Here is a 26,091-nt window from a genome sequence, read left to right as displayed (position 1 = left end):
ATGGGACGGGACGAGACGAACGAAAGGAAGACGAGAGCGCGTGCGCGCGCGAGACAGAGACGGAGAGATAGAGCGAAAGAGAGAGAGAGAGAGAGAGAAGGATCGAGAGAGATCCGAAATACACCTGCGGATCGAGACGGGCAAGAGAACCAGTCGACGCGGAATAACTGGTATTAATACGTCACGTAATTACCGTGTGAGAGAGAGGCATTGGAAGTGTGTGTATATAGCCGGCGTTGTGGCCCGCCAGGGCAACCTCGGTCGGGTTCGAGGCGAGCACACGCGCTTACATACCCGTCCAAAGCGAGCGTAGCGCATGCATCTCGTACAACGGCCAGTTTTCGACTCGAGCGGAGGTCGCTTCGGGCCATGCTTCTGTTCCGAGCCATTATGATAATTTCGCCGGAAAGAAGGTTACCGACTTTGCCTCGTCCTCGACTATCCTATCCCCTCCCTTTCCTCGAGAGAAAGAGACAGCGAGCGTCCTCCTTCCTCGTCCCCCCTTACTTATTTTACTCGTCCTGTCGTCGTTAATTCGACGATACGTTGGTAACCAATCTTAACAAGATTATTAAGAATCTGGTTCGTTTCTTTTTTCTTCTTCTTCTTTTTTTTTTTTTTTTTCTTTTAATAAGTGTCATTCCGTGATCTCGTGATTCATTTTATTCGTCATTCGTGATTGCGTAAGTGTTTGGATGTTATTGTACGCGGCTCGTGATGGGGGGGGGAGGGGGAAATTTAATAGTTGAAGCAAGATACGAATGTAAAGTTACCTCCTCGATTCGATTTATCGTTCAAAAGGATAATAATAATAACAATAATCGAAAGCAATTTTAAACAAGCGATTAAGTCGAAGCAAGTTTATTTTTAACCAGTTTACTTTTTTTCAAGTAGGGTTAATGCCCAACTGTTGGCAAAGGTAAAGAAGCAAGAATTTCGCGTAGCTGGCGAAGCTATGCAATGCAAGTTGCGCGGCTCGCAATCTCTTCCAACTCTCTTCGATCGTTCACACCCGTCCAATTTTAGCAAAAATCTATATCCTGTATATCCCCTTTGTAGATAGATAATTTATCACTCGATGAAACTCGGAACACGTGTGTGTGAAATTTTCAACTGGAACAAAAGTCTCGTCCTTCCTTACTTCCAAGAACAATTTAAACGAAATTACGCAAGAGAGAAGTTGAACGCACGGGATACGAAATAAGAGGAAAGGAGAGAGAGAGACGGACAAGGATGACGAATGAAATTTTCATCGCTTTTGCGAAAAGTCTCAAGTGTATATACGTGTGAATATTGATAAACAAAACAAAAAAAAAAAGAAAAAAAAAGTTGCGCGTAAGTGTGGTTAAACGCGTTCAATAACGGAATGAGTGGGGGGAGGGCGGGAAGGGGGGAAGGAAGAAATAGGAGAACGGATAGGAGAAGAGGTCGAGGCAAAGGAAGGAAGAGCGAAGAGGAAGGAGAGAGGGCAGCGGCCAGTGGGCCCGCCTAACATTCCCACGGTGCCTGCTCGCGGCCAGACCTCCGCTCGCATGCTATTCGATGCCTCACGATCTTGCGTTATGCGAGCAACTTCGCGAGAAATATATATATGTATATATATATGTTTCGAGAGAAAAAGGAAAGAACGAGAATTGAGATCTATCGAAATGAATGGAAGAAACGACGATTTATGAAATGGATCTGGAATATTAATAACACGCTTTCTTCCATCTTTTCTACGTTCCACTTCTCGAACGACCTGTTTGCAACTTGCAACTAACGTTCCTTCGTTTATTCGAGACGGAATACATTGCTCGCGCTCGATCTTAACACGTTTCTTTCTAACGTTTTACTTCAAAACGGAGAGATTGTTGTTAACCTTTGCTCGATATATTCGTTAGATACATCTATTCTTTAATAACTAGTTCGAATTAGATTCGTTTGAACTCGAGTTAACCATCGATATATCCTTCCTTATTTTTATTTAATTTTTTGAAATACGTCGCAATAAAACTACTTCGATTAATCACCTATTAAAATATAATACCCTCGGCCTTTTTTTCATTACAATTACTCCCAATTATTATTACGTTAAAATTTTGCCCTGATGGCAAGAAACTAACTGTTAACCTTTATTTTACTTTTATCTTGAAACTATTTTATAATTGCGTGCAACTCGCGCGTGCCAAATTGACTAATTAACTGAATCCCAATTAATGAGCTTTTTTTATTCCAATTAACTCCATACCACGACTTTAAACTTCGTTTCGCAGTAACACTTTACTATAATAAATCTTAATTTCGTTCGTATTCCAACTTCTTCTTCGCCGTGCGTGCGATTCTCTTCGAGGTGTGCAACTATAAACGTAAACGCAACAACAACACCTTTCCTCGCAGGAGGAGGAGGGGGAGGAGGAGGAGGAAGTGGCGACTGTTGAATTCGTTCCGGTTCGCGTTGTGGGGAAAATGGAGGGCACGCGTGAGGGGGCCCCCCCTCGAGGAAGAGGAGAGACGACGCTCGCGTGGGAGTCTCTCCTGGAAGAGGAAAGAATTTCTTCCTCTTACGCGGATGTCCTTGTTTCGCGCGCGGCCGACAGACCCCACTTTTTGACCCACTGTCTTTCCCAATCGCCCCTCGCTCCCTCCGCCCGCTCATCCACTTTCGGAACGTGATTCACTCGCGCCGCGACCCTCCGAAATCCTTGATATTCTCCCATTCTTTATCCACTTCCTTTCCGTTCCTCCTTTTGATTTTAAAGAGGGCAGCACGAGTGGAACAGAGAGAAAAAGAGAGAGAAAGAGGGAAAGAGAAATTTTGAAATTTTTCGAATTGTATTTTAGAAATTATATATTATTGGAAAAATTGAAGTCTATTTTTGAAAAGTTTTTGGAATTTTTGGAATAAAGAGTTTCACTTTGAGTTCCTTTCCTCGTTGGAAGGAAAAAGGAAGGTTTTGAAATTTTTCGAATTGTATTTTGGAAATTATATATTATTGGAAAAATTGAAGTCTGTTTTTGAAAAGTTTTTGGAATTTTTGGAATAAAGAGTTTCACTTTGAGTTCCTCGTTGGAAGGAAAAAGGAAGGTTTTGAAATTTTTCGAATTTTGGAAATTATATATTATTGGAAAAATTGAAGTCTGTGTGGAAAGTTTTTGGAATTTTTTAAATAAAGAGTTTCTTTCCTTGTTGAAAAGAAAAAGGAAGATTTTGAAATTTATTGAATTGTATTACTGGAAGATTGGAGGCGATTGAAGTCTACGCGGAAAGTTTTTGGAATTTTTGATTGATGCGTCAGTTCCTTTCGTTTCTCCTTTCAATAGAAAGAGACGAATCGTTCCTTTCCTCGTTCGAAAGGAAAAAAGGAATGTGCTGAAATTTTTCGATGTTTAATTCGAATTATGCGAAAAGTTTTTGAAATTTTTGATCGCCAGTTCCCTTGAATAAAAATATCACTTCGAGTTAAAACGAGAGGAAATTTTTTATAGTTAATAACATTTAATTCGAATTACATTTTTAGAAAATTGGAGACACAGTCGAAGAGTTTTATTTTATTCGTAGAGATCGATTAAGCTTTCCACGTGTCTTTTCGAAAAATTTCTAAAATTTCTAAGAAAAAGACCTACGAAGAATATATGAAAAATTTTTGAAATTTTTGATTGATCCTTTCGTTCCTCCTTTTAATAAGGAAACCACTTCGAATTTCTTTTCTTTTGAAATTTTGAAATTTTGAAATTTTTCGATAATTCGAATTGAACATACTATTAAACACTATATCACTTTCTGAAATTTTTAACCAGTATTCCTTTCCTTCCTTTTAATAAGAGAACCACTTCGAACGAGAGAAATGGATTTTCAAATTTTGAAACTTTTCAATATTTAATTCGAATTATATTATTGCAAGAGTAGAGATACAATTCCTTTCCTTTCTCATTTCGATAATTCATTTCATTGAAACGAGAGAAAAAATAAAGTTTTAAAATTATTAGAGGCATTCTATATATTCTATATTCTATATATTCTATAAAAAATTTTTCATTCGCTTTATTAGAACGAAAATACTCGACGACGAGGATTCCAAACTCGATCATACTTTTTTCGTTGGAACGAGAGAGAGAGAGAGAGAGAGAGAGAGAGAGAGAGAGAGAGAGAGAGAGAGAGAGGCGAGAAAATTAAAATTCTCAAAAATTTCTCGAAAAGACACGTGGAAAGCTTAAGCGATCCCTACGAGTAATAAATAGAATATCGTCGAGAAAAATAACTTGTTGTATCTACTCGGAAATCGGTTCGCCCAACTCTTTACGACGGCTAACTTGCTCTATCTGCCCACGTTTATCGGGGGACTGGTTCGCAGTGGATGCAACGCAGGTGAGTTTTACGAGTTAACGGCTGTTCATATTTTCATCCTTTTTCCGCCCGTAATCGCCTATTTCAACCTCCTTTCCTCTCCTCTGCTCTCCCAGATTCTTCTCCACTCTCTCTGCCGCCGCGATCGCCACGAAGAACGATCGATTTCCCTCCTCTAATAAATAAATAAACGCGCCTCTCGATCGAGGGAAAAATTCGAAATTCGAAATTCAAAATTCAAAATTCAAAATTCGAAATTCAAAATTCGAAATTCAAAATTCAAAATTTAAAATTCGAAATTCAAAATTCAAAATTCAAAATTCAAAATTCGAATCCTTCTTTCCGAAAGATAACGTTTTCCAAGAATATAATACGCGAGAGTTGAGGAGGAGGAGGAGGAGGAGGAGGAGGAAGAATAACGAATTCTAAAAGAAAAAAAAAAAGAGGATTGAAATTTCGCATTCCATTCCGAGCTCGAACTCTGGTCTCGAGTTTTATTCATCGAGTTTAACCTCCCCTTTTGTCGACTGTCGTCGCTTTTGTGCCTTGAAGAAAAATCGAGGAAACGGAAAAAAGAAGCACTAATCTACATCGAATTTTTCGATCTCACATTTCTCGGAGAGGAAACTATTTCGAGGAGGAGGTCGCGGGCCTGGCGCAAGGTCAAAGAGGAAAACGGCAACCAACGCTTCCAAAGCGGTCAAAGTGTATCTGTGCATAAGATACGCGAAAGAGGATGAGAGAGGAAAAAAGAATTATAGGACGCCTATGTGCATACATTTACATATATATAATATACCTAAATATATATATATATATATATATATGTATGTATATATATACGCGCAAAGAGGCGAGCGAGTGGTGGGTGCGCGCAAAGCGGACTAAGCGTAGTAGCGTTTGACCGCCTTTTCCGAGTTGAACTTTCACATTCTGATCGCGAGAGAGTTCCACTCGGTCTCGAAGGTCGTCGTCGTCGTCGTCGTTTCTCTCCGTGTTCCTTGCCTCCGATATACCCTCCCTCCCTCCCTCCCTTCTCCCGATATATCCCACCCAAATACTTCGAAATCGATCGATACGAATATATTATTACACGATTATTACGAATATACTACGACGATCGACGATTAATAATAAAAAGAAAAAAGGATATTCATCGTTGATCTTGAAAGAGGCGACGGAAGAAAAAGGAAAATTTTGCTTTCGGCTGACGAGAGAGCGAGGAGGAGGGAGGAGGAGGACAAAGGGTAACACGCGAGCAACGGTGTTGCGGACCTTGCACCGTTCTGAATATGCATAACGAGGCCGAGTTCCGATCGCCTCCGATCCCCCCTCCCCCCTCTCGCACGAAACGGTGTCAGGTACTCTTGACCCGGCGACAGTTTTGTCATGGTAATAAGTCCAACTTTATATTTTAATGCCCCGGAAAGAGATTATGCGTAAACATAAAGGGGAGAGGAGAGGGGAGGGGAGGCACCGTCTGCCACCATTTTCATTTTCTCCCCCCTTCTCCTTCCCCTCCCGCGATCTGGGATTGTTCCAAAAATAAACTTCGAAGAACGACGTCGAAGTTGTTCCGTTTTCCGTTTTCCGAATGATTATAATACGATGTTTGTGGACATCGTTATCCTGACCTCTGAAGTTAAAATTTATTTTGTATTCATGATTCACGAACGATTGACTTGCGTGAAATTTTTGTGTATATATATTATATATTTCACGTACGAGGGGAAGAAAAATTCGTCGAATTCGTTTAATCGTCGTTGATTTTGATATTTTTTATAAAAGGGAAAAGATTTCTGGAGAGGAAGGGGGGAAACGAGTATCACGCGTGAAATATCTTTCGTCTTTCTTATTTCGAGAGTCGAGAGCAAAGCTTTATAACGCATCTTAAACTCCACGTAACGCGTTGCTTCGTCTCTATCTTCGTCGCTGCTCCCTCTCTCTTTCTCTCTCTATCGTCAATTTCTTTACGAATAGAAGAGAATTTCGTCGATTACGAAACTCGAAAACTTTGAAAATGTTTATTTCTATCGCGACGGCTGTTGCGAATAATCGGACTGTGAATGTGCAGTCCGATCCAATTCGAGATAAGAAAATCTATTCGACATTATATTATTCTACTATAATCGTAAATGAATATTGTCGCCGTTCGAATCCAAACGCAAGCGTTAAGTTAAGAAATATCTTTAACGTAAAATTGTTGCCTCTCTCGAGACGAAAATTGTTCAAGAATTGAAGAAAAAAAAAATAGAGAGAGAGGGGGGGGGGAGAGAGAAGGGAGAGAAGAATTTAGGCGAATGAGAGGTGAGGTTGATCGTGAGCATTGCCACAATGAATCTCGTGAAAAGTCGTTTATATGGGACAGGTATTCGTCGCAATCGGCGCTTTACGGTTTCTCTCGTTTGTCGGACGGCTCTGGTTTAATCCATATTTTTATCTCCCTCGAATCGAGTGTCGAGTCAAGGGCTCGTTGAAATCGCGATTAATAGCAAGGAAAAATATCTGAGGATTTTTCCGTATACAGCAAATGCGCTATCTTGTTAAACGCTTTTCATATATATATATATATATATTGTCAAAATCATGTGTTTACTTTTGTCGAGTAGGATATCGAATCGAGTTAAATTATAACGCGTGGCGTAAAAAATTGTCGAGCGATAGAAATGGATATGGTTAATAATAGAGTGAAATTATCTGGATAATAAATTATCCAATAAATTATATTTACTAGAGTTACTCGTCGTCGAACCGAGTTTACTTCCTCTAAACAACCGAACGCTTTTCTCATTTTTTCTGATCGAACGATTAATAATAAAATCTAACGTAAAATTGAAAAAGAGGTATACGAGGAGAGGAAAAAAAGCCATGAAATCGACGTTTCATCGAAGTCCAAATAAATATGTGAAACAAAATAATTACTATATAAGCTTCTTTTTCTTTTCTTCTTTTTTTTTTGTTTTCGGTAAAAACGTAAATAGATCGTGAGAAAATATTATTCGTAATCTTCTGTCGTGAAAATTTTCGTTTCGTACGATTTATACATAGATATAGGGTAGCATAGATGGGTAAAATTTAATTAGTTCGGAATAAAGTTATATCTCAATCGTTCGTTAATAACTGGTGGTAACATTAAACGATCAAGAGCGAATTAACCGTAATACTTACGAATAAACGAAACTAAATTCAAGTATTTTAATAATAATAACTTTGTTCGAAATATTTAGAACTAGTTGGTTATGCCGCTGGCGGCGCCTGTATCGAAAGGCTTCGCATCCTACGTCCTAGATGCAAGATACGCGGCAAGATTGGCGAAGGAAAAATCCAAGAACGGATTAACCGTATATTAGCTACGAATAAATGTTTAAATCCGAGCATTTTAACAACGATAAACTTTATTCGAAATTTTTAACTAGTTAGATGTGGCGCTAGTGATGCATTTAACGTTTAAATTCGAGCATTTTAAATAATAATAACTTTGTTCGAAATTTTTAGAACTTGTTAATCGTGCCGCTAGCGGCGCCTGTATCGAAAGGCTTCGCATCCTACGTCTTAGATCCAAGATACACGGCAAGATTGACAAAAGAAAAATCCAAGAGCGAATTAATCGTATATTAGCTACGAATAAAGGTTTAAATCCGAACATTTTAACAACGATAAACTTTATTCGAAATTTTTAACTAATTAGTATCGCTAGTGATATATTTAACATTTACATTCGAGCATTTTAATAATAAGTTTGTTCGAAATTTTTAGAACTTGTTACTTCTAATGCCGCTAGCGGCGCCTGTATCGAAAGGCTTCGCATCCTTGATGCGAGAGCGGATTAACCGTAACGAAAGCTACGGTTTTTAAACGTAAAATTCGAGAAGCATTTTAACAATTTTAACAACAACTCTACTCGAAATTTTTAACTCGGTCACTCGTGGTGGTTTTATCGAAGGCTTCGCTATCCTAGATACGAGATTGGCGAAGGGGGGAGAAAAAAATCTGACAGACGATGGCATTTATCAAACGGCGCTCGATGGCCTTTCGTTCCTCCTAGCTTCCCCCGGGACCGAGCAACCGCCGAGCTTCACTACCCGACGTTATCTGACCCGGTGTTTCGTGTAATATACGCTCGAGAACTCGAGAAGGAGATATCGGCGGCCGAGGAAGAATCTGGCCGTGGTGCGCGGAGGATCAAGAATCGAGCGTCAGTCGGATTACTAATCATTTCCCGGGTCTGAGAAACCTCTCGCTAATTGATTAAAGTCACGATCCTGACCCCGCCGTAATATCGGCAATCTCTTCTCTCGGCGTACACTGGGGAGAAAGGTGGACTCGGAGGATGGGAGGGGCAAAGGCAGGAAAGTATGGAGAGAGAGAGAAAGAGAGAGAAGAAGAAGAAAGATAGATAGATAGACAGATAGTTGGAGCACGAGATGGAAAAGAGGTAAATTAGTAGACTTTGCACACTCTTTCTCTCTCTCTCTCTCTCCTCTCTCCACCCTCGAGTCAGTACGTTAGCCTCTCGCGTAATTTTTCTCCATCCAGCTTCCGTCTCTCTCTCTCTTCCTCTCGACGGATTTTTTTCGCATTCTCCCTCCTCGCCTCCTCTCATCCATTTTGGTTTGCCCCGAACCGTCGGTTCGAGCTATCCGCCTTCGTCGTCCTCCCATTGTTGCATCGCTCCGACCAGCTCCAAGGGAAACAATGTCTAATTTCAGTTAATGCGGCTATAATGGCCATCGTCGTCGTTGCATCGGCATGCCGCGCAGCATGGCGATTCGAAGCCACGAGAGTGAGAAAGAGAGAGAGAGATAAGTGAAATCCACACCGATTCTACCCTCGCCTAGCCAGATATATCGGCCTCCGTATACCGGTTCCCTAATAACACCGATTCAACCGGCGCGATCAATTATTTCTTCCGCGTTTAATCGATCCCGTTCGATTCCTCTCCTTCTCTCTCTCTCTCTCTCTCTCTCTCTCTCTCTCTCTCTCTCTCTCTCGAGTTTTTTTGCTCTCGATCCAAGACAGATTCGAGAATTAATTTTTTTTTAGTGAAAATAGTGAAAATATCGGATGATTTTTCGAAACGCGTTTTCGATCGAAGAGTAGAAACGATGTTGGAGGGGTGTAAAGAGTTTTTCGATAGAAATAAGATATGGTTTTTATTTTTTAAATTTTCGAAACACGTTTCCTCGAAATCGATGGACCAATGAAATTCGATCGAAGAATTTCAAGAAAACTAAGATTTACAAATCCAACGAAAATATATAATTTTATTAAAAAAGATCATTCAGAAGCGAATATGTCGTAGAAAGGAAGGAATGGTATCGAGATCCAAGAGATTTTCCCCCCATATTTCAAAAATGAAAATAAAAATCGATCTTGGAAATTCTATCGAACAATTTCAACATATCAAGCAAGTTTCATCGAATAGATGAGAAATTCGATTATCCGAATGTCTTCTTGCATCGTTGAAAGGAAGCAAGGAAGAAAGGAAAGGGGTGAAGAATTTTTCATTATTTTTTTTCGCAGGCGCACGAGGAATGGAAATAAAGTATCCCCTCCCCCTCCCCCCCCCTTTATTTCCCCCCTCGGCCACTCGCAATTAAGGGTTAATTAAATTGAGCGGCTTCCTAGATTTCTGTAATCATCGCGGACAGTATCTGCGGGGTAATCTTGAGCGCATCCTGTCTGCCTCGGGGGCCCCACGGAAGGAAGGGGCCCCCGAGGTAAGGTCATGCACCCCGCTGACCTCGGACCACCGACTCGCCCCAGGCCCCCTCCTCCCCCCCGACGCCTCTTCTAGGCCCCTACCTCGTCCCGTTTCACCGCGGCTCTCCTCTCCTCTCCTCTCCTCTCCTCTCCTCTCCTCTCCTCTCGGCCGAGCAACGCTCGCTCGCCGCCTCGAAACAGCTCCTCCGCGATGCCTTCTTTCTTGCCTTCCACGCTACCCCCCTCTCTCTCTCGTCTCCTCTTTTCCTTCCTTCTTTTTATTCTCTCCCGCCCCCCGAGACCAACATTCTGCCCCGATAATTCGCCCCTCGATGCAACAACCAAGAGAGGGGGGGAAGGTTGAAATTGAAGAGGGAAAGGAAATTTTCGAAAATTCAGCTTAGAGATTGAGGAGATAAGGGGATAGGGAAGAGAAGAATTCGAATTCGTTGGCATTGAAAAATTGTTCGAAGGAGGATCGAAGCGAGAAAGGGTTGGATTGGTAAACCACCCCTTTTTCTTGCCAACAATGATTCTTTTCCAAGAACCAAGAAGCGCACTTTCCCTCTACACCTCTCTCCATCCTCTCTTCCTCTCCCTTCCCCTCGAAAAAAAAAGAAGAAGAAGAAGAAATAGTAGAATAGTTTTAGTTGCGTGCCCGGCGCGAGGACGAGGTGTGTTCCTCTGTGAAACGTCTCGAATTATTATCAAAAAGCGGCGAGGAAGAGGGCATGCATCATTCCGGATAATGAGCGGACGTTGCCGCGACAGGGCAAGAGGAGAAGAGACGGCTGGCCGCCGTGGGAAGAAGAGGAGAAACGCGAGCAAAGGTTTGTCCTTCCAACCGCTTTTCCCTTTCTTCTTCTTCTTCTTCTCCTCCATCAACGGCGGCGTTGGTTCCAGGTTCAAGGTTCGAGACACCCTTCCTCCTCCCCCCCCTCCCATCATCGAACCCCCCCCCCCACCCTTTCCTTTATTATTACAAGAACAACAACTTTCGCTTCTCTCCTCTCCATCTCCTTTCCTTCCTACATTGAATTAATCCCTGAATTATTATTACTCCGTTATTTCTTCCAAACTTCTCTCCTCTCCTTTCCTTTCCTTTCCTTTCCTTCTTTCACCGTTACGAATACGAGCACGGATTAAGGATTATATCGGCGCGATGGATGCACGCTCGCGAGGATGCGTGTAATCCAAGGATCGGCAAGTTTTGCACGGATCCGTGACCGTTGGCTCGTGTCGACGACCGTCTCGCTCTCTTACGCCCCGAACAAGGTCAGATGGTATCTGGAGGCGAGGCGAGGGGAGGGGGAGGGGGGGCGGGTCGAGAGAGGGGTCGGTCGAACGCGGTCGGAGAGTCGGGGAGTCGAATCGTTCCTACCGACCTCTCCTCCGAATTTCTACTCTCCTCGAAGGGGGTGAGATTGGAGGAGGGGGGAGGGGGGGGAGGTGCACCTGGGCGAGGCGCGCGCGCGGGGTTATCGGGGTGTTATCGCGCGGAAGGCGAGCTCGAGGGGGGAGGGGGAGGTGGAGGGGGAGGGGGGAGGGGGTGGGAAGTTGCTTCTTTTCCCGGAAAGGGATTTTTCGGGATGAGAGAGGAGGGGGGGGGAATGAAAGGTAGCTGGAGAGGTTGGGAGGGCGGAGGGGTCGAGGTGAGGGTGGAAGGTGAGGAGAGGGGGTGATTTGAGTCGTTGAGGTGATTTTCGACGAGGGTTGATTGTAAGGGGGAGGGTGGGGGGGGAGGAAAATGGAGGAAGGAGCTGAAGTTGAATCGGTTGGAAATTTCGGCGAAGGGATCGGTTCTGATGAAGGCGGGAGAATGGAAGAAGCATTCGAGAATTCGAGATATTCGAAATTTTGACGATTTGGTTTTAAGGGAGATGCGAGGAATTCGAAGGAAAATGAAAGGGGCTCGAGTTTGAAAATTTCGACGAGAGGATTGAGTTTAAAAAAGACGAGGAATTCGATGGAATAAGTATCCAAAAATTCGAGATATTCGAAATTTTGATGATTTGGTTTTAAGGGAGATGCGAGGAATTCGAAGGAAAATGAAAGGAGCTCGAGTTGAAAATTTCGATGAGAAGATTGATTTTAAAAAAGACGAGGAATTCGATGCAAAAATTGAAAAAGCATGAAAATATTTAAAATTTCAATGATTTGATTTTAAAGGAGATGCGAGGAATTCGAAGGAAAATGGAAGGAGCTCGAGTTGAAAATTTCGATGAGAGCATTGAAAAGATTTTAAAAAAGACGAGGAATTCGATGGAATAAGCATTCAAAAATTCAAGATATTCAAAATTTCGACGATTTGATTTTAAAAAAAGTGTGAGGAATTCAAAGGAAAATGAAAGGAGTTCAAGTCGCAATTGGAAATTTTGACGAAAGGATTGATTCTAAAGAAGATGAGGAATTCGATACAAAAATTGAAAAATTTGATTTTAAAGATGAGAAATTTGAAGGAAAATGAAAGGAAATTTCGAAAAAAGAATTGATTCTGGAGAAGGCGAGGAATTCAAGATATTCGAAATTTCGACGATTTGATTTCAAAGAAATTCGAAGGAGCATGAAATGACTTTAGTCAACGTTTAAGAAGACGTGAGGAAAATAAAGGGAAATTTCGTGATCGTTTGAAATTTTCGAGGGGTTGATTTTGAAAAAGACAAGGAATACAAAAATTGAAGAAGCTTTCGTAATCGTTTAAAATTTCGGTGATTTGATTTTAAAGAAAACGAAGAATCCACGTGATAGCAAAAAAGGAAGAGGGTTTCCTCATCGTTGAAAATTTCAACGAAAAATTGATTCTAAAGAAGGAAAATAGAAGAAACTTTCCTCATCGTTGAAAATTTTGATCAATTTTGAAAAAAGATAAGGAATTCGACAGGAGAATGAAAAAAGCATTCGAAAATTCAAGATATTCAAAGCCTCGATTTCAAAGAAGATGAAGATTCGATAGTAAAAATAGAAGCTTTCGAAATCGAAATCTAAACAAGATGAAAAAAACGGTAGAAGAAAATCTCTTAATCGTACAAAATTTCCTCGAAAATGATCGATTCTGAGAAACTTTCGACGGAAAATATTCAATTTCAAACTTAATTAAATTCGAGTTAGAAGAGAAAACTAAAAAAAAAAAAGATCGCTCTCGTAATCCCCCCAAAATTTCTAAAACGATTTGAACTTCGAAGACTTTTTGACAAGAAAAAAAAAATGGGGCACATTCTTTCCGCGCGACGAGAAAGAGAAAGAGAAAGAAAGAAAGAAAGAAAGAAAATTCGAATTTCGATCTCCAAAAATTCAAAAAAATCTCGCCCGTTTCGAGCAACCCCGAAAGCAAATCCTCCTCCCTCCTCCCCCTCCCCCTTCGAGAGATCCGAGCGCGATCGACACGGTGGCCGAAAGCGGAGAAGAAGGGCCGAGGAACTCGAGCGCGGCCGGATATAAATAAGCGCACTTGTCTCTCCCGCGTTCGAGCGCGACGAGTTCCAAGGATGCTCGAACACCGTCGCTCCTCCTTTGCCCGGCGCGCGAGGCGCAAATAAATAGAAACGCGTTTCCGCCTCGTTGAACTTTGATCCGTACGACTCGGCCAATACTTCTCCCCCCCTCCCCTTTCTTTTCTTTCTCTCTCTCTCTCTCTCTCTTTCTCTCTCACTTCCTTCAAATCTATTCTTCGCTTCGGCGAAAATTCCCCCTTCCCCCCTCCCCTCCTCCCTTCCTATTCGCAATCGAAATGATTTTACGATCAGGTGTACGTACCTTCCCGTCGCATGCCCATCTTCAGGCACTTTTTCAATCGACAAAACTGGCACTGATTCCTATGGTGTTGGTCGATGGGACAGTTCCTATTCCCCCGACACGAGTAAGTTAGGTTTCTCCTTACGCTTCTCTTGAAGAAGCTTTTGCATCCTAAAAAGAGGCAAAAGTGAAAGATATATTAAAAAAAAAAATCTCCTTCCGTTCTCCTCCTCCTCCTCCACCTCTTCTTCCCAGGTTTTCGTCGAACCGCGGCCGAGGCGATATGCTTGGAACCGATTCGACGAGGGATTTTAAAAAAACAGACGAGGAATAGAGGAGAATGGAGGAAGAAAATATTAAGAATATTAGAAAAATTCGGTGATTCGATTTTAAAGAAGGCGAGGAAAATGAAGTCGTTGAAAAACTCATCGTTGAAAATTTCGAGGAGGAATCGATGAGGAAAAATTTCACGAGTTCGAAATTTGTACGAAAGGATCGATTTTCTGTACGTACGCGATCGTATTCGTGTAAATTTTGAAGATAAGACACGTGTCGGAGGCGTAGAACAGTGTATCGGAAAATGGAGAAAGAAAGAAGAGGAAGGGAGGGAAGGAAAGGAGGAGCGATAAAGACGAAGACGAGTGTTAATAACAACGGGAGTTTCCCATTTGCCCGTGTTGTTCGCAGGAATCGTAACGTCGAGGTTGATCGAATCACCACCACCACCACCACTTTTAACCTGTTTAACGCTCTCCCCCTTCCCCTGTCTATCTGTCACGCGCCATCTCGTTAAATCGAATCATACGTTCATATTCACCCTCCTTCTCTTCTTCCTTGTTCAAACACCTTCTTTCTTTCTTTCCTCTCTCTCTCTCTGATCATCTTTCTCTCGAGTATATAAGCTTCGAATGTAGGATATAAGATTCGAATGTGTTCTTCCAAGGAGAAGAAAAGAGAGAATTAACAATACACGTTAGAAATATCGAATCTCTCTCTCTCGTTCTCTCCTTCTTTGTTTAAATATCTTCTTTCTTTCTTTCTTCTTTTTCTAATTATCTTTCTCTCGAGTATATACAACCTTCGAATGTAATCCAAGGAGAAGAAAAGAAAAAATTAACGACATACGTTAGAATCTCTCTTTCTCTTTCTAATCATCTTTTTCTCGTTCTCTTCTTCCTTGTTTAAATATCTTCTTTCTTTCTTTCCTCTCTTTCTAATTATCTTTCTCTCGAGTATATAAGCTTCGAATGTAATCCAAGGAGAAGAAAAGAAAAAATTAACGACACACGTTAGAAATACGAATCTCTCTCTCTCTCTCTCTCTCTCTCTCTCTCTCTCTCTCTGATTATCTTTCTCTCGAGTATATATAAGTTTCGAATTTAATGTAAGGAAAAGAAAAGAGAATTAACGATACACGTTAGAAATACGAATCTCTCTCTCTTTCTAATCATTTTTTTCTCGTTCTCTCCTTTTTCTTTCTTTCTTTCCTCTCTTTCTAATTATCTTTCTCTCCAGTATATAAGCTTCGAATGTAACCCAAAGAGAAGAAAAGAAATGATACACATTCAGAAATATAGAATCTGAAAAGATGGAATCAAATTAATTTATGTGAGAAAATTGTTGAAAAATGGAAACGGAAAGAAAGAAGGTTATTTCGGCGAATTATTTCGAGAATTTGGATGGAAGGGAGAGGGGAATAGTAGAGGAGCGATTGCATCGCGATTCATCGAACTTTGGTATACAACTGGTACAAGTATACTACTTGGAAGCAATCAGGAGGCAATTCATATCGTGGCAACAAAGCGTTCACTGTATGAAAACGGTTTCGACCGCTCGATAAAGAGCCCCTTGCCCCCCCTTCTCTCCTCGCGATTCTCATCGGCGATCGCCAACTTTCGATTGCCTCGGCGTCGTTTCGCGCCGCTGTATCTATCCGTCCATCTTGTCTCGAATCTATCGAAATTAGTCGATCCAAGGAGATGGACGTACGTTTCTTTTTTTTAGAGAAAACTCTCTTAATTGATGATCGAGGTTGGAGAAATATTTCGAAGATAGTTTTGGGAAAGATAGTGTTTCAACAATACGAAAGATCGAAATAGATCTCGGAATATTTGTTCAAAATGGACTTGTGCGTTCTAACGTTAATCGATCGTTGATATAAAACTCTTGTTTGCGAATTAATCATACTTTTGGAAAAGATATAATTGAAAAATTGAAATATTCCGATATTTGACCAAATTGTGGCGCGAAAGAAAGATCATTGATATAAAGTAAATCAATTTCATCTTTTTGGAAAAATACGTGACTGAAAAATCGAAATAGATTTCTGATATTCGACATTTGTCCAAATTGTAGCGCGAAAGAAAGATGCCGAATATAAGATAAAAATTTTCACTCTCGTTTTACGAATTTAATCAATTTCATTCTTTTGGAAAAGATACGTGACTGAAATATGCAAGAAAGATCGAAACAAGTCTCCTATATTCGATATTTGTTCAAAATGTGTTGCGAAAGATGTGGAATATAAAATAAAAAATTTTCACTCTCGTTTTTTACGAATTTACTCTTTAGGCTCGAAGGCTTGACCGTGACCCGTTATGCTCGAAACGGTTCCTCGAGATCGATAACGTATCTCGATTCCCGGCCGCTAGTTTTCAAGAAGCGACGCTCCGCGGCCGCCTGATAATCGCGTGGTTCGCGCGAGAATAAATGATCCACGATATATTCGTGGCCGAAGGCAGGCCAGTTTTGCCCGCGAGTTAAAACAGTTAGAAGGCGGAATCGCGATCGGAGCGGCGCAGATTTATCAGCGTGTATTAACGAGAAAATTAATTAGAGGGGGGAGGAGGGGGCATTCACGCACCCATTCACGGAACCGGTTCCCCGCAATTTCATTTCTGCCTACGTCCACGTTTAAAAAGGTGGATGACGAAGACGACGAAAAGCGATAGAGTCGCTTCGCATCGACACGAAGAGAAGCTTTTAACGAGTTCAGGAGCGATACATCCCATCCAGGAAAAGGAGAGACAGAGAGAGAGAGAAAAAGAGATTCAGTGTTCCTCTTTTTTGAACGAGTTCAAGTTTCGAGGAATAGAAAAGGTTTTTATATATAGGCAAAAAATTTTAGTTTAAAGACGATACGATTTGTTCAGCGGTTGATTGAACGGATGAAGAAAAAGAAAGAAAGAAAGGATCAATCAACGTAGTGAATAATATAATTCGAATCGTACGAATTCGAATCCCCTTATATTTTCTTTCTTGAAACAACAACGTTGTTTAAGAAATAATTGTTAATACAAAACGTTTCGATGAGCTCGACTTTCTTATCGGGAACGAGAGATACATTTACTGGGGAAAGAAAAAAAAGGAAAAAAAACAATTGTCGATTAGATTATTCGACGTTTTATATATACGATAAATCGAGAAACTGGATTTTCCGTGCATGTCGCGGAATATAGATATACTTTCCGTTGATTTATCTTTACGAATCTCCCTTATACAACACGAATTCTTCCAATACGAATCTCAAACGAGCAAACGAATCCACGCAATTTTTCCATGGGAAAAATTCGTTGGGATCGAACGAACATATCGAGGGAGAGAGAGAGAGAGCGAGAGAGAAAGCGTTAAAGCGCGAAACGAAAGATGGACATGGCCGACTGGCGAGCGGGTCACGTGACCGACGCATGGTCGACGAGAGATCCGATCGGGCCGCGTTTCGACGTTAACGATTCGATCTCCCGATGATCTCGCGCCCGATCCGTTGCGCCCGAACGTGTCTCCACCACCACGATCACCACCACCACCACCACCACCACCACCACCACCATCAACATCACCACCACCACGCTCGTAATCGTTGTTCCGTTGCGAAAGAGGTTGTCGCGAGGGTCGGCGTAACTACAAATTGCATCGTTACACGCAAATTACGCGATTACGGTGCGCGAGGCAACCACCGCGAGTGTGGCGCATGCGCGCGTCGCGAGGTAGCCCGCCACAGAGAAAATGGTGGACGGGCGCGGAAAGGGGTGGAAGCTGTGCGACGCGCTCCGGCAAAGGGATGGGGGAGGAAGAGGGAAGGAAGAAGAAGGTTGAAACAACTACTGTTTATACTTTCAGATCGTACACCGGCCTCGTATACGCGGCCCTTCAGAGTGAGAAAGAGTGAGAGAGAGAGAGATAGAGTTCAAATTGCTCGCGTCATTGAATTTTCATTGCTCGGTTCCACGCTCGCTCGCTGCCATTTCGCGTAGTAAGTATTCGAATACAATGCTCCTCAAGTATCGAATCGTCGATCTATCCTTCCCATCGATCGCGCGTAAATGGCGCGCCTCTCCCTCCGTCCTACGTAACACATCGGAAATAACAACGATTCAACGCCGTACTTCCAAATACCACCGTTTCGAGTATCACCCATGTCATCTATCTCTTTTTTTTTTTTTTTTTTTTNAGTCTCAAAAGAGTCGAAGCTAGTCTCGAAGGAAAGGGAGGCTTCGAGAAAAGACTCGGACGACTCGGTCAGTAACCAGTTTCGAGTCGGCCGCGTAAAATTAACGACATTGTTATAATTAATTAGCCTTTGGCTGTTGCGCGCGCGGGCTTCGTTAGCGCGAGGGATAATTGGTCACAGAGGATGCGTTTCGAGATGCGTCGTCGCGGTTCGTAATTCTCGCTCGGCTATCCACTCCGCTCTCCGCAAAACGCGTAAAGTCCACGCGCGGAGGCGCGTGTACCGGTGCAGAGGCCGTGCTCACTCGCGCAACGTTCCAACTTCCTCGACTCGACTCGACTCGATCAACTCCATCGACCGTGGCCAAAACAAGAATAAAAACAAAAGAAATAAGAAATATTCTCGATCCTCTTGAAAATGACTCGAACTATTTCATATCGGTCCCTCGTCTTTCGAGAATTTGCATACAATAATAACAATAATGATAATAACTGGTAGAGAGGGGGGGGTAAACGAAGGAAACGCGGGCTCGTGAAATGAGATTAATAAAGATTAGCAAAGTCGGAATAATATAATATGATCTCGTTAGAGCGATTAGCCCGCGGAGCAGCGGGCTGCAGAATGTCTGGCTTCTTCCTGCACGCGGTCGCCTACCCGGCCATAAGTCCGTAAGTCGGTAAGTAACCGTAAGTAAGGCTCGACGACGAAGGGGGAGAGAGAGAGAGACCCCCGAACAACAGGAAGCCCCTTGCGGGTGGTGTAGGCACACCTTTCGAGACCGCGAAACCGGAATTAAATTTCCTTTTCCGCTCCCGAATTTTCCCCTTCGAAAAGAAAAAATAATAATAATAATAAGAAGAATTATATTCCTCCTTTCTCCTTCTTCCTCCTCCGTGTAACGTGACTCAATTTCAACGTCTCAATTCGAAGCGACAAACACGCTTAAGGAGGGCTTAAACTGCTGCAATTAAAAGCGAAACAGAGGGAGAGGGGAAGGGGGGGGAGAGATGGACGTTTTTTCGTTTTCTATCGACTTCTTTCGACCGACAGGCTCGAAATAATAATAATGGAAATTGAAGCATGGATAGTTCGATCGTTGGATGAACGGAGAAAGGAATTTTATTTTTACGTATATTCTTGATGAATCGAGAAGAATTCGTTCGTATTCGCATCATCTTATCTCGATCGATCGATCGATATTTTTATTTGATATAAAATTGGTTTCGAAAGAAGAAGAAGAAGAAGAAGACGAAGAGACTTTTGACGGAGCGCGAAAAGGAGCTGTTACGTAAAGGAAATGACTCGATCGAAACGAGCTCGAGAAATGGACGTTATCATCGTGACGCGTTGAAAAACGCATGCATATGGATGCGGCCTAGCGGCCGGCGAGCGAATTAATTTCTCCATAGTCCACGATCCTCCTTCCAACGAATCTTCGAACGTTAAACCAGGTGAATTCGCTCTCCGAGTTTTTTTCTCTCCATCCTCGTAACTGACCGTTATTACATCTTAATATATATATATATACCTTTTTTTCTTTTCACATCGCGCATACATTACACACACATATATAAACATATATATATATATATTTGCAACGACGGAACGGATTGAAATGGTTGGCGAAAAAAAAAAAGAAGAAAAAAGGAGAAAAAAAATCAAGGTCTTCCTCGCCTCGATTCGCTACGAGACGACGAGTCGTTCCATAAACGCGTCACACACGTACATTTTACACGAGTATTTTTATTATTACGTTACGACAGAAGAGAGGAGAGGTGGTTCAGTTTCTACTTTTCGACGCGATAAAACGTATTTACTATTATTTTTGCCAGAGAGAAAGAGTATCCGAAATTCAGCTGGACGGTGCCGGGGAACGGAGAGTCGATCGGATAGAAGGCAGTGGTAATCGGTTATCGAGGGTAGAGAGACAATAGCGCAATTGTTTCGGATAGGATGGAGATTATTTCGAATAATCTGCTCCGCTCGCTTGTCATTTTTCCATCGATCGGATCGATTCATCTTCCAATATACGTACATACATACATATATATATATATACACATATATAACTAGCCTGGGATTGATCTCTCGCTGCTCGCAAGCTACGAGAAAAGCAAAAGCGTGAAGGTTTCGATCTTATTACTACAGGTTGAATGATCGAGCTTGCCGATACCAGGTTTTCGAGAAGGGTGTCGAAGACGGAAGGGGAGGGGGGAAGTGCGAAAAGGGAGCGTGTAGGTGGACTGTGCGTCGCGCAATAACCGGAGACGAAGAACCTTGTACGGGGCGCGTAACCGCGAATGGGAGGTTCCCTGGCCCCTGTAATCGGCAGATTAATGTCCGCTCCTCGAACTTAATCCCGGGGCATCGATGGCCCCCCGAATCCGTACAATTTCGACGGCGGCCATTTCATTCCATTCCATTATTCGTCCGAGGTGGACGATTTCGATCGTTCGGTCCATCCATCGATCGATCGATCGATCGAACGATCTTGTTGTTTAAGGAGAGACGCGACAAATTGACGATAATTCGCGACCGTTTGACATCGGTTGACATGAAAATCAATTCGTCGTAATAAAGAGATCGAGCCGACAATCACCGCGATTACGCCAATGAACGTCGAATGCGGAAGGCGTATACGAGCCTCCTATATATATATATATATATATATATATATATACATATATATTTCTATGAATCTCAATAAAGATTCGCGGCCGGCCAATCCCGGCCGCCGTTAAATCCTCGTTCGATCGTTCCTCGATGCGTGGTCGTTAATCGGCCGAAATTGAGACGAGACGAAAGAAGCGGAGGCGAAGAAGAATCTTCCTTCTTCTTCTTCTTCCTCGTCGATCGAAAGAAAATTTTCGAGAGAAAAGTTCGAATTATTTTTCCCTCCCTCTAACGCGATGATATCGCGAGTGAAACGAGAAGGAAAACGGGGGAGTTGAAAATGTTCGGCGCCAGGGGAAAATCAGGGGGTGGCGGGCAATTAAGATTACCGCGAATAGAAATTATCGCGTCGGATTAACCGCGTTATCGCGACACCCAGAGAGAGAGAGAGAGAGAGAGAGGGATAGAGGGAGTCTAACAATGGTAAATATCGTTAGCACGACTGTAATTGGAACCGTCGAGCAGAAGAGAGAGAGAGGATAGCTGTAACTCGAGCGTTCAATTAAGAGACGGACTCTTAACCCGGTCGAATCTTGGCGCGGGCCGAGCCGAGCACAAATTGTTGGAAATTAACGAGCGCGGACACCCAGAGCGAGGAGGAGGGGAGAGGAGTCCCAGATGCGCGACAGCTAATCCCCACGGCATATTATTTTTAGCGGCGTTTTAAACGGTTTTAAACGCTAACGTCATCTCTCTCTCTCTCTCTCTCTCTCTCTCTCCCCCCCCTCTCTCTATCACGTTTCGCGGAAACGGTGCTCGTTTCATCAAAGAAACAGCCACGAGATCCGTGCAAGAGAATTCCAAGAATTTCGAAGGAGACAGATCGAGCACTTCGACCGATCAATTCGAAGGAAGATTCCTCGTCGACGATTCCCTTTCGATGGGAAAAACGAGTTAGAAATCCCCCTAAGGGAGGACGCGTAACTTCTGATTCTCGCCGGCTATACGTCTCGATTAACCCTCGTCCGTATCACTCTTCGTTACATTCTCGAGAGGAAGGGGCCGATGATGAAGGAAAAAAAAAGAAACAAAGCTCTCTCTCTCTCTCTCTCTCTCCCTCCCTCTCACCGTTCAAGGAAGAGCTTACCCTCGCAGGTGAACTGGCCGTAGTGTTTGCCGCTGCTCTTGTCCCCGCACACGACGCACTCGATGTTGGGCGATTTGTCGGTTTGCGAGCTGCCCGACTGGGAGCTGTTGGCCTGGCTGCCGGGGGTGGTGCTGGGCGGCAAGGGGTCCCTGGGCGTGAGAACCCCGGCCGGGGGCACGAGGCAGGTGATGTCCTCCGGCGTGGCGGAGGGCGTGAGGTGGGTCGGGGGCATGGGGGGCGGGGGGGCGATCTGGATGGGGCCTGGGCCCGTGGCGGATGCGGCGGCGGCCGCGGCGCCGGCCGCGGCAGCGGCTGCCGCCGCGGCCGCGCCGGTCGCTGCCAGGCTGGCCCCAGGGTCCCGCGAAGGCCACGAGGGCGGCGCGGCCACCAACGCCATGGAGGCGGTGGTGCCGCGCGCCGGGAACCCCACCTCCAACGTGGTGGTGAACTCGGGGTGGTGGTGTCCGGCTGACACCCGGCCAGGGAACAACGTCGCTGTCGCGGCCGGGTAAACCACCCCGGCAGTCGCCAGGGCGTCAGCGCCTCCTGTCCCGCCTCGAACCACCCTGCCGGTTTCCTCTTCTTCCGCGGCCGCGACCACCCCGTCCAACTTCTCTTCCTCCTTCTTGCCTCCCTCGTTTCTCTTCGCCTCGTTTCCTCGATCGAGGATTATTTGTCAAGCTTTGCCTCGCTCGGCTCCTTGGGCACGGGCTCGCCGAGGATCAGGCCACGTTTACGTCGCTCTTGTTGGCGCTGCTCCCTTGCCCCCTTGTTCCTCTTGTTCCACCAACGGAGTTTCGCGTGTTTCGCGCACCACCTTAAAGACAAATTTGAGAGAGAGGCGGTCGAAAACGCTCGGCTTCGGCCAAGGCGACAAACTCTCTCACGCACTCTTTTTCTTCCTCACTCACTCGCGCACTAGGCAGAGTTCGCGCGACCTCTGGGATCCTTGTCCCGTGCGCGACATCTCGGTCGGGCGGCGGGGTTCCCCGTTCGTTGCCTTCGTCGGCGACCCAAGCATCCGAGCTTCGAGAGAGTCGAGAGGGACGCTTGCTCGTCGCTCTGCCGGGGACAGACGAGAATACAGGGAAACGGATGGATGGATGGATGGATGGATAGATGGTTGGTTGGTTGGTCGGATGGATGGATCCACCACCGACGACGACCGATCGCGATCGCGCGCACACACTTCGCACCTTGTTTCGCAACAACGTGGTATTACTCTCCGTGCGTATATACTCTTCTCGAGAGACGAGCAAGGAAAGGTAAGGAAAGGAAAGGAATCGGAGAGAGAAAGAGAGAGAGAGAGAGTACGAAAGAGAAGGAAAAAGGAAAAGAGAGAAAAAAAAAAAGAAAGAGAGAAGGCGGGTCGTAGGACACGCGCGCGCGCGCACACACACACACACACGCGAAAGAACGAGCGGTGACACTGAGCGGAGCCTTCGAGCCTCGGACGAAATCGGGATCTGAATCGGGATCGAGATCGAGATCGCGATCGCGCGCACGCGGTAGATCAGCCGCGTATCCCCGCGTCGTGGTATCCGCGGTATCGCGGTATATCGGCGCTGGGTGGATGCGCGGTGGCACGAGCCGCCGAGTCACAGGGCGGAGAGGGTGTGCGCTCCGCACGCACGACGACACCACAGGGTGGAGTGTACCGCTGGATATGGGCGAGGGGGAGGGAGGGGGCGCGTATGAGTGCGTGTGTGTGTGCGAGAGGGAAGACGAAAGAAGGAGGCAAAGGTGGTGGTGGTGGTGATGGTGGAGGTGGAGGTGGCGATGGAGGCGGCGGAGGTGGAGGAGGAGCGGACCGGGAGGAGGAAGAGGAGGAGGAGAGGCCAGTCACGAGGTACTGCGTGCAGAGAAAGAGGGAGACGGAGGAGGAAGGAAGGAAGGCGAGATGGAAGGCGAGGAGAGAAAGAGAGAAAGAGAGAGAGAGAGCGAGAAAGAGGAGGAATGCGCGCGCGCGCGCGCACAGCCCAGTCGATAAGCCGCGCGTGTTCTCCCGTGTGCGCGCGGTGGGTTGCGACGACGAGTGCGCTCGTGCCGGCACAAGCAGCAGGAGGAGGAGAAGAAGAGAGGTGATACTCGACTACCGCCTCGATACGACTATTCTTGGGGCCGACCAGAGACCGACTGCCGACTAAGACGACCCCTGACACCGACCTGCCCCCCACCACCGTCGACTCTCTCGCGGCTTTCTCGCGGGTTTCGCCGGTTGCCATGGCTACCGAAGGTGGGGTCGAGTCCCGGGCGCGCCCCGACGCGCCTCTCATTGGCTCCGCGTCTGCCCTACCCTCGCGCCCTCCGACCCCTCGTTCCCTCTCTCTCTTTCTCTCTCCCTCTCTCTCTGTCCCTCTTCGCCGAGTCCTTCCGCGTACGTACACCGGCCCGCGAGCCTTTCTCTCCTCTCCTTCTCCTTCTTCTCCTTCTTCTCCTTCTTCTTCTTCTTCTTCTTCTTCTTCTTTCTTTTCCTTCTTCTTCCTTTTCGTCGTCTCCCTCCTCCTTTCCTCGAACCGCAACCTCCTGCCCTCTCGCGCGGTCATCGCGCGCGGTCCCGCGACTCTTTTTCTCCCGTTGCCTGGCCCGGACACATCATCCACTGACCTATCTTTCTCCTTTTCTCTTTTTATTTTTACTTTCTCGCGCGTTACCCGATCCCTCGTCCGACACGCGATCCCCTTTTTTTCCATCCCGAACGAAAATCCATCCACCTCTCTCTCTCTCTCTCTCACTTTCGCTCTTGCCACTTTTTTTCCATAACGCTTTTGCGACGTTGCCTCGTCGCGTGCCGCGATATCCGATGATCGCGTTTACGACGCGTCGCCAATTCCAGTTTCCTCGGGTTTCGAAGGGAATCGACTCGAAGTCCGTTCCCTCGTCGCGCGGGGAAAACGGAGAGGAAACGGTCGCCCGTTATCGGGATCCTTTCACGGGATTTTCTTCGCCGTCTCCTTGGATACTTCTTTTGTACCTCGTTCGGCGACACGGCAGCGGTGTGTGTATATAATACGGCCGCGGCTCGGACGACGGGGGATGAGAGGTCACGAGGGACGGGGAGAGGGCGGCGACCAATGGGGACGAGGAGTCAAGTGGGGCGCGAAAAATGGGCCGGCCCGCTTCAATCCACCCCCGAGGGTAAGGGTGAGGGTAAGGGTGGCCGAGGAGTAGGGTGGACCGACAGCCTCGGAGACGGCCGGGCCGTCGACGCAGGGTCAGTCGGGTCGTGGACCCGAACCTCGCCGTCTCCGCTTCCTCGCGTTTCCGCTCTTTGCCCTCTGCTCCTCCTCCTCTTCCCTCTCCCCCTCCCTTCTCTTCGCCCTCTTTCCTCCCTTTCCACACCCCTTTCCAACTCTCCTTCGCACGCACGCACGTACGTTCGTAGATACATCGAAAGTCTCCACTTCTCCAACGTTTTCAACTTTTTTCGACTCTTCTTATTTTATCGGCAGAAAAGCACGTCGAAAAATATTACACACACACACACACATATATATATATATATATATCGATGAATCTACGAGAGAACGTGGATGGATCGGACACCACGTGTCGACTATCCATGGCATGCTATCGTATCCAAGGGTGGTGTAAACCTGTGGTTTAAACGCGATGGTGGGTGGTTGGCGACGGTTGAACGAGAGAGAGAAGAGGAGTCGAGGGGGTTGGCGCCGCGTACAAGTGCATATCGGCGAAGGGGTGGCCGAACAATGCGCTCGTTCAATGCGCTCTAGATATGATTACCGGAAACCATCCCATAATTACTTTTTGTACGTCGAAAACGTAGCCCTCGTAGCTTTCGTCCCCCCTTCTCTGACTTCTCTCCGCCAGTTAAAACTCCATCCCTCTCTCTCTCTCTCTCTTTCTCGCGCGCTCGCTTCTTTTAAAAAACTCGCCGTACGCGCTGACACGCGCGACGCTTTTAAAGTGCCAGCCAACGTTAACGCGCTGCTCTCGAGATGATTTATCGAAATCGTCGACCACGGCCCCCTCCCCTTCCCCTTCTTTTTTCTCTCTTGATTTTCATTCCCACGAAAGAGAGAGAGAGGGTTTTTTTCCTCTATCTCTTTCTCCCTCTCCTCTCGAGCATTCCTCGAGCAGTTTCGAGGATAGGATATT

The 26,091-nt window shown here is 45.2% G+C and overlaps 1 protein-coding gene across 1 annotated transcript in view; it reads right to left on the bottom strand.

Annotated features, from left to right (window-relative positions):
- Positions 1 to 24,119, bottom strand: part of LOC122718743 (nuclear receptor subfamily 2 group F member 1-A) — a 72,804-nt gene extending 48,685 nt beyond the window's left edge. The window contains exons 1-2 of the mRNA XM_043944043.1: positions 21,973 to 24,119; positions 13,784 to 13,933 (exon numbers count right to left, since the gene is read on the bottom strand). Of these exons, the coding sequence (XP_043799978.1) occupies positions 13,784 to 13,933; positions 21,973 to 22,369 (547 nt within the window). The 5' untranslated portion in view covers positions 22,370 to 24,119. The remainder of the gene's footprint in view (positions 1 to 13,783; positions 13,934 to 21,972) is intronic.
- Between the last annotated feature and the right edge of the window lie 1,972 nt (positions 24,120 to 26,091).

The sequence above is a fragment of the Apis laboriosa genome, unplaced genomic scaffold, assembly GCF_014066325.1.
Source record: "Apis laboriosa isolate Shangri-la unplaced genomic scaffold, ASM1406632v1 scaffold68_cov148, whole genome shotgun sequence".
Classification (NCBI taxonomy): domain Eukaryota; kingdom Metazoa; phylum Arthropoda; class Insecta; order Hymenoptera; family Apidae; genus Apis; species Apis laboriosa.
This window is presented reverse-complemented; position numbering and strand designations above follow the sequence as displayed.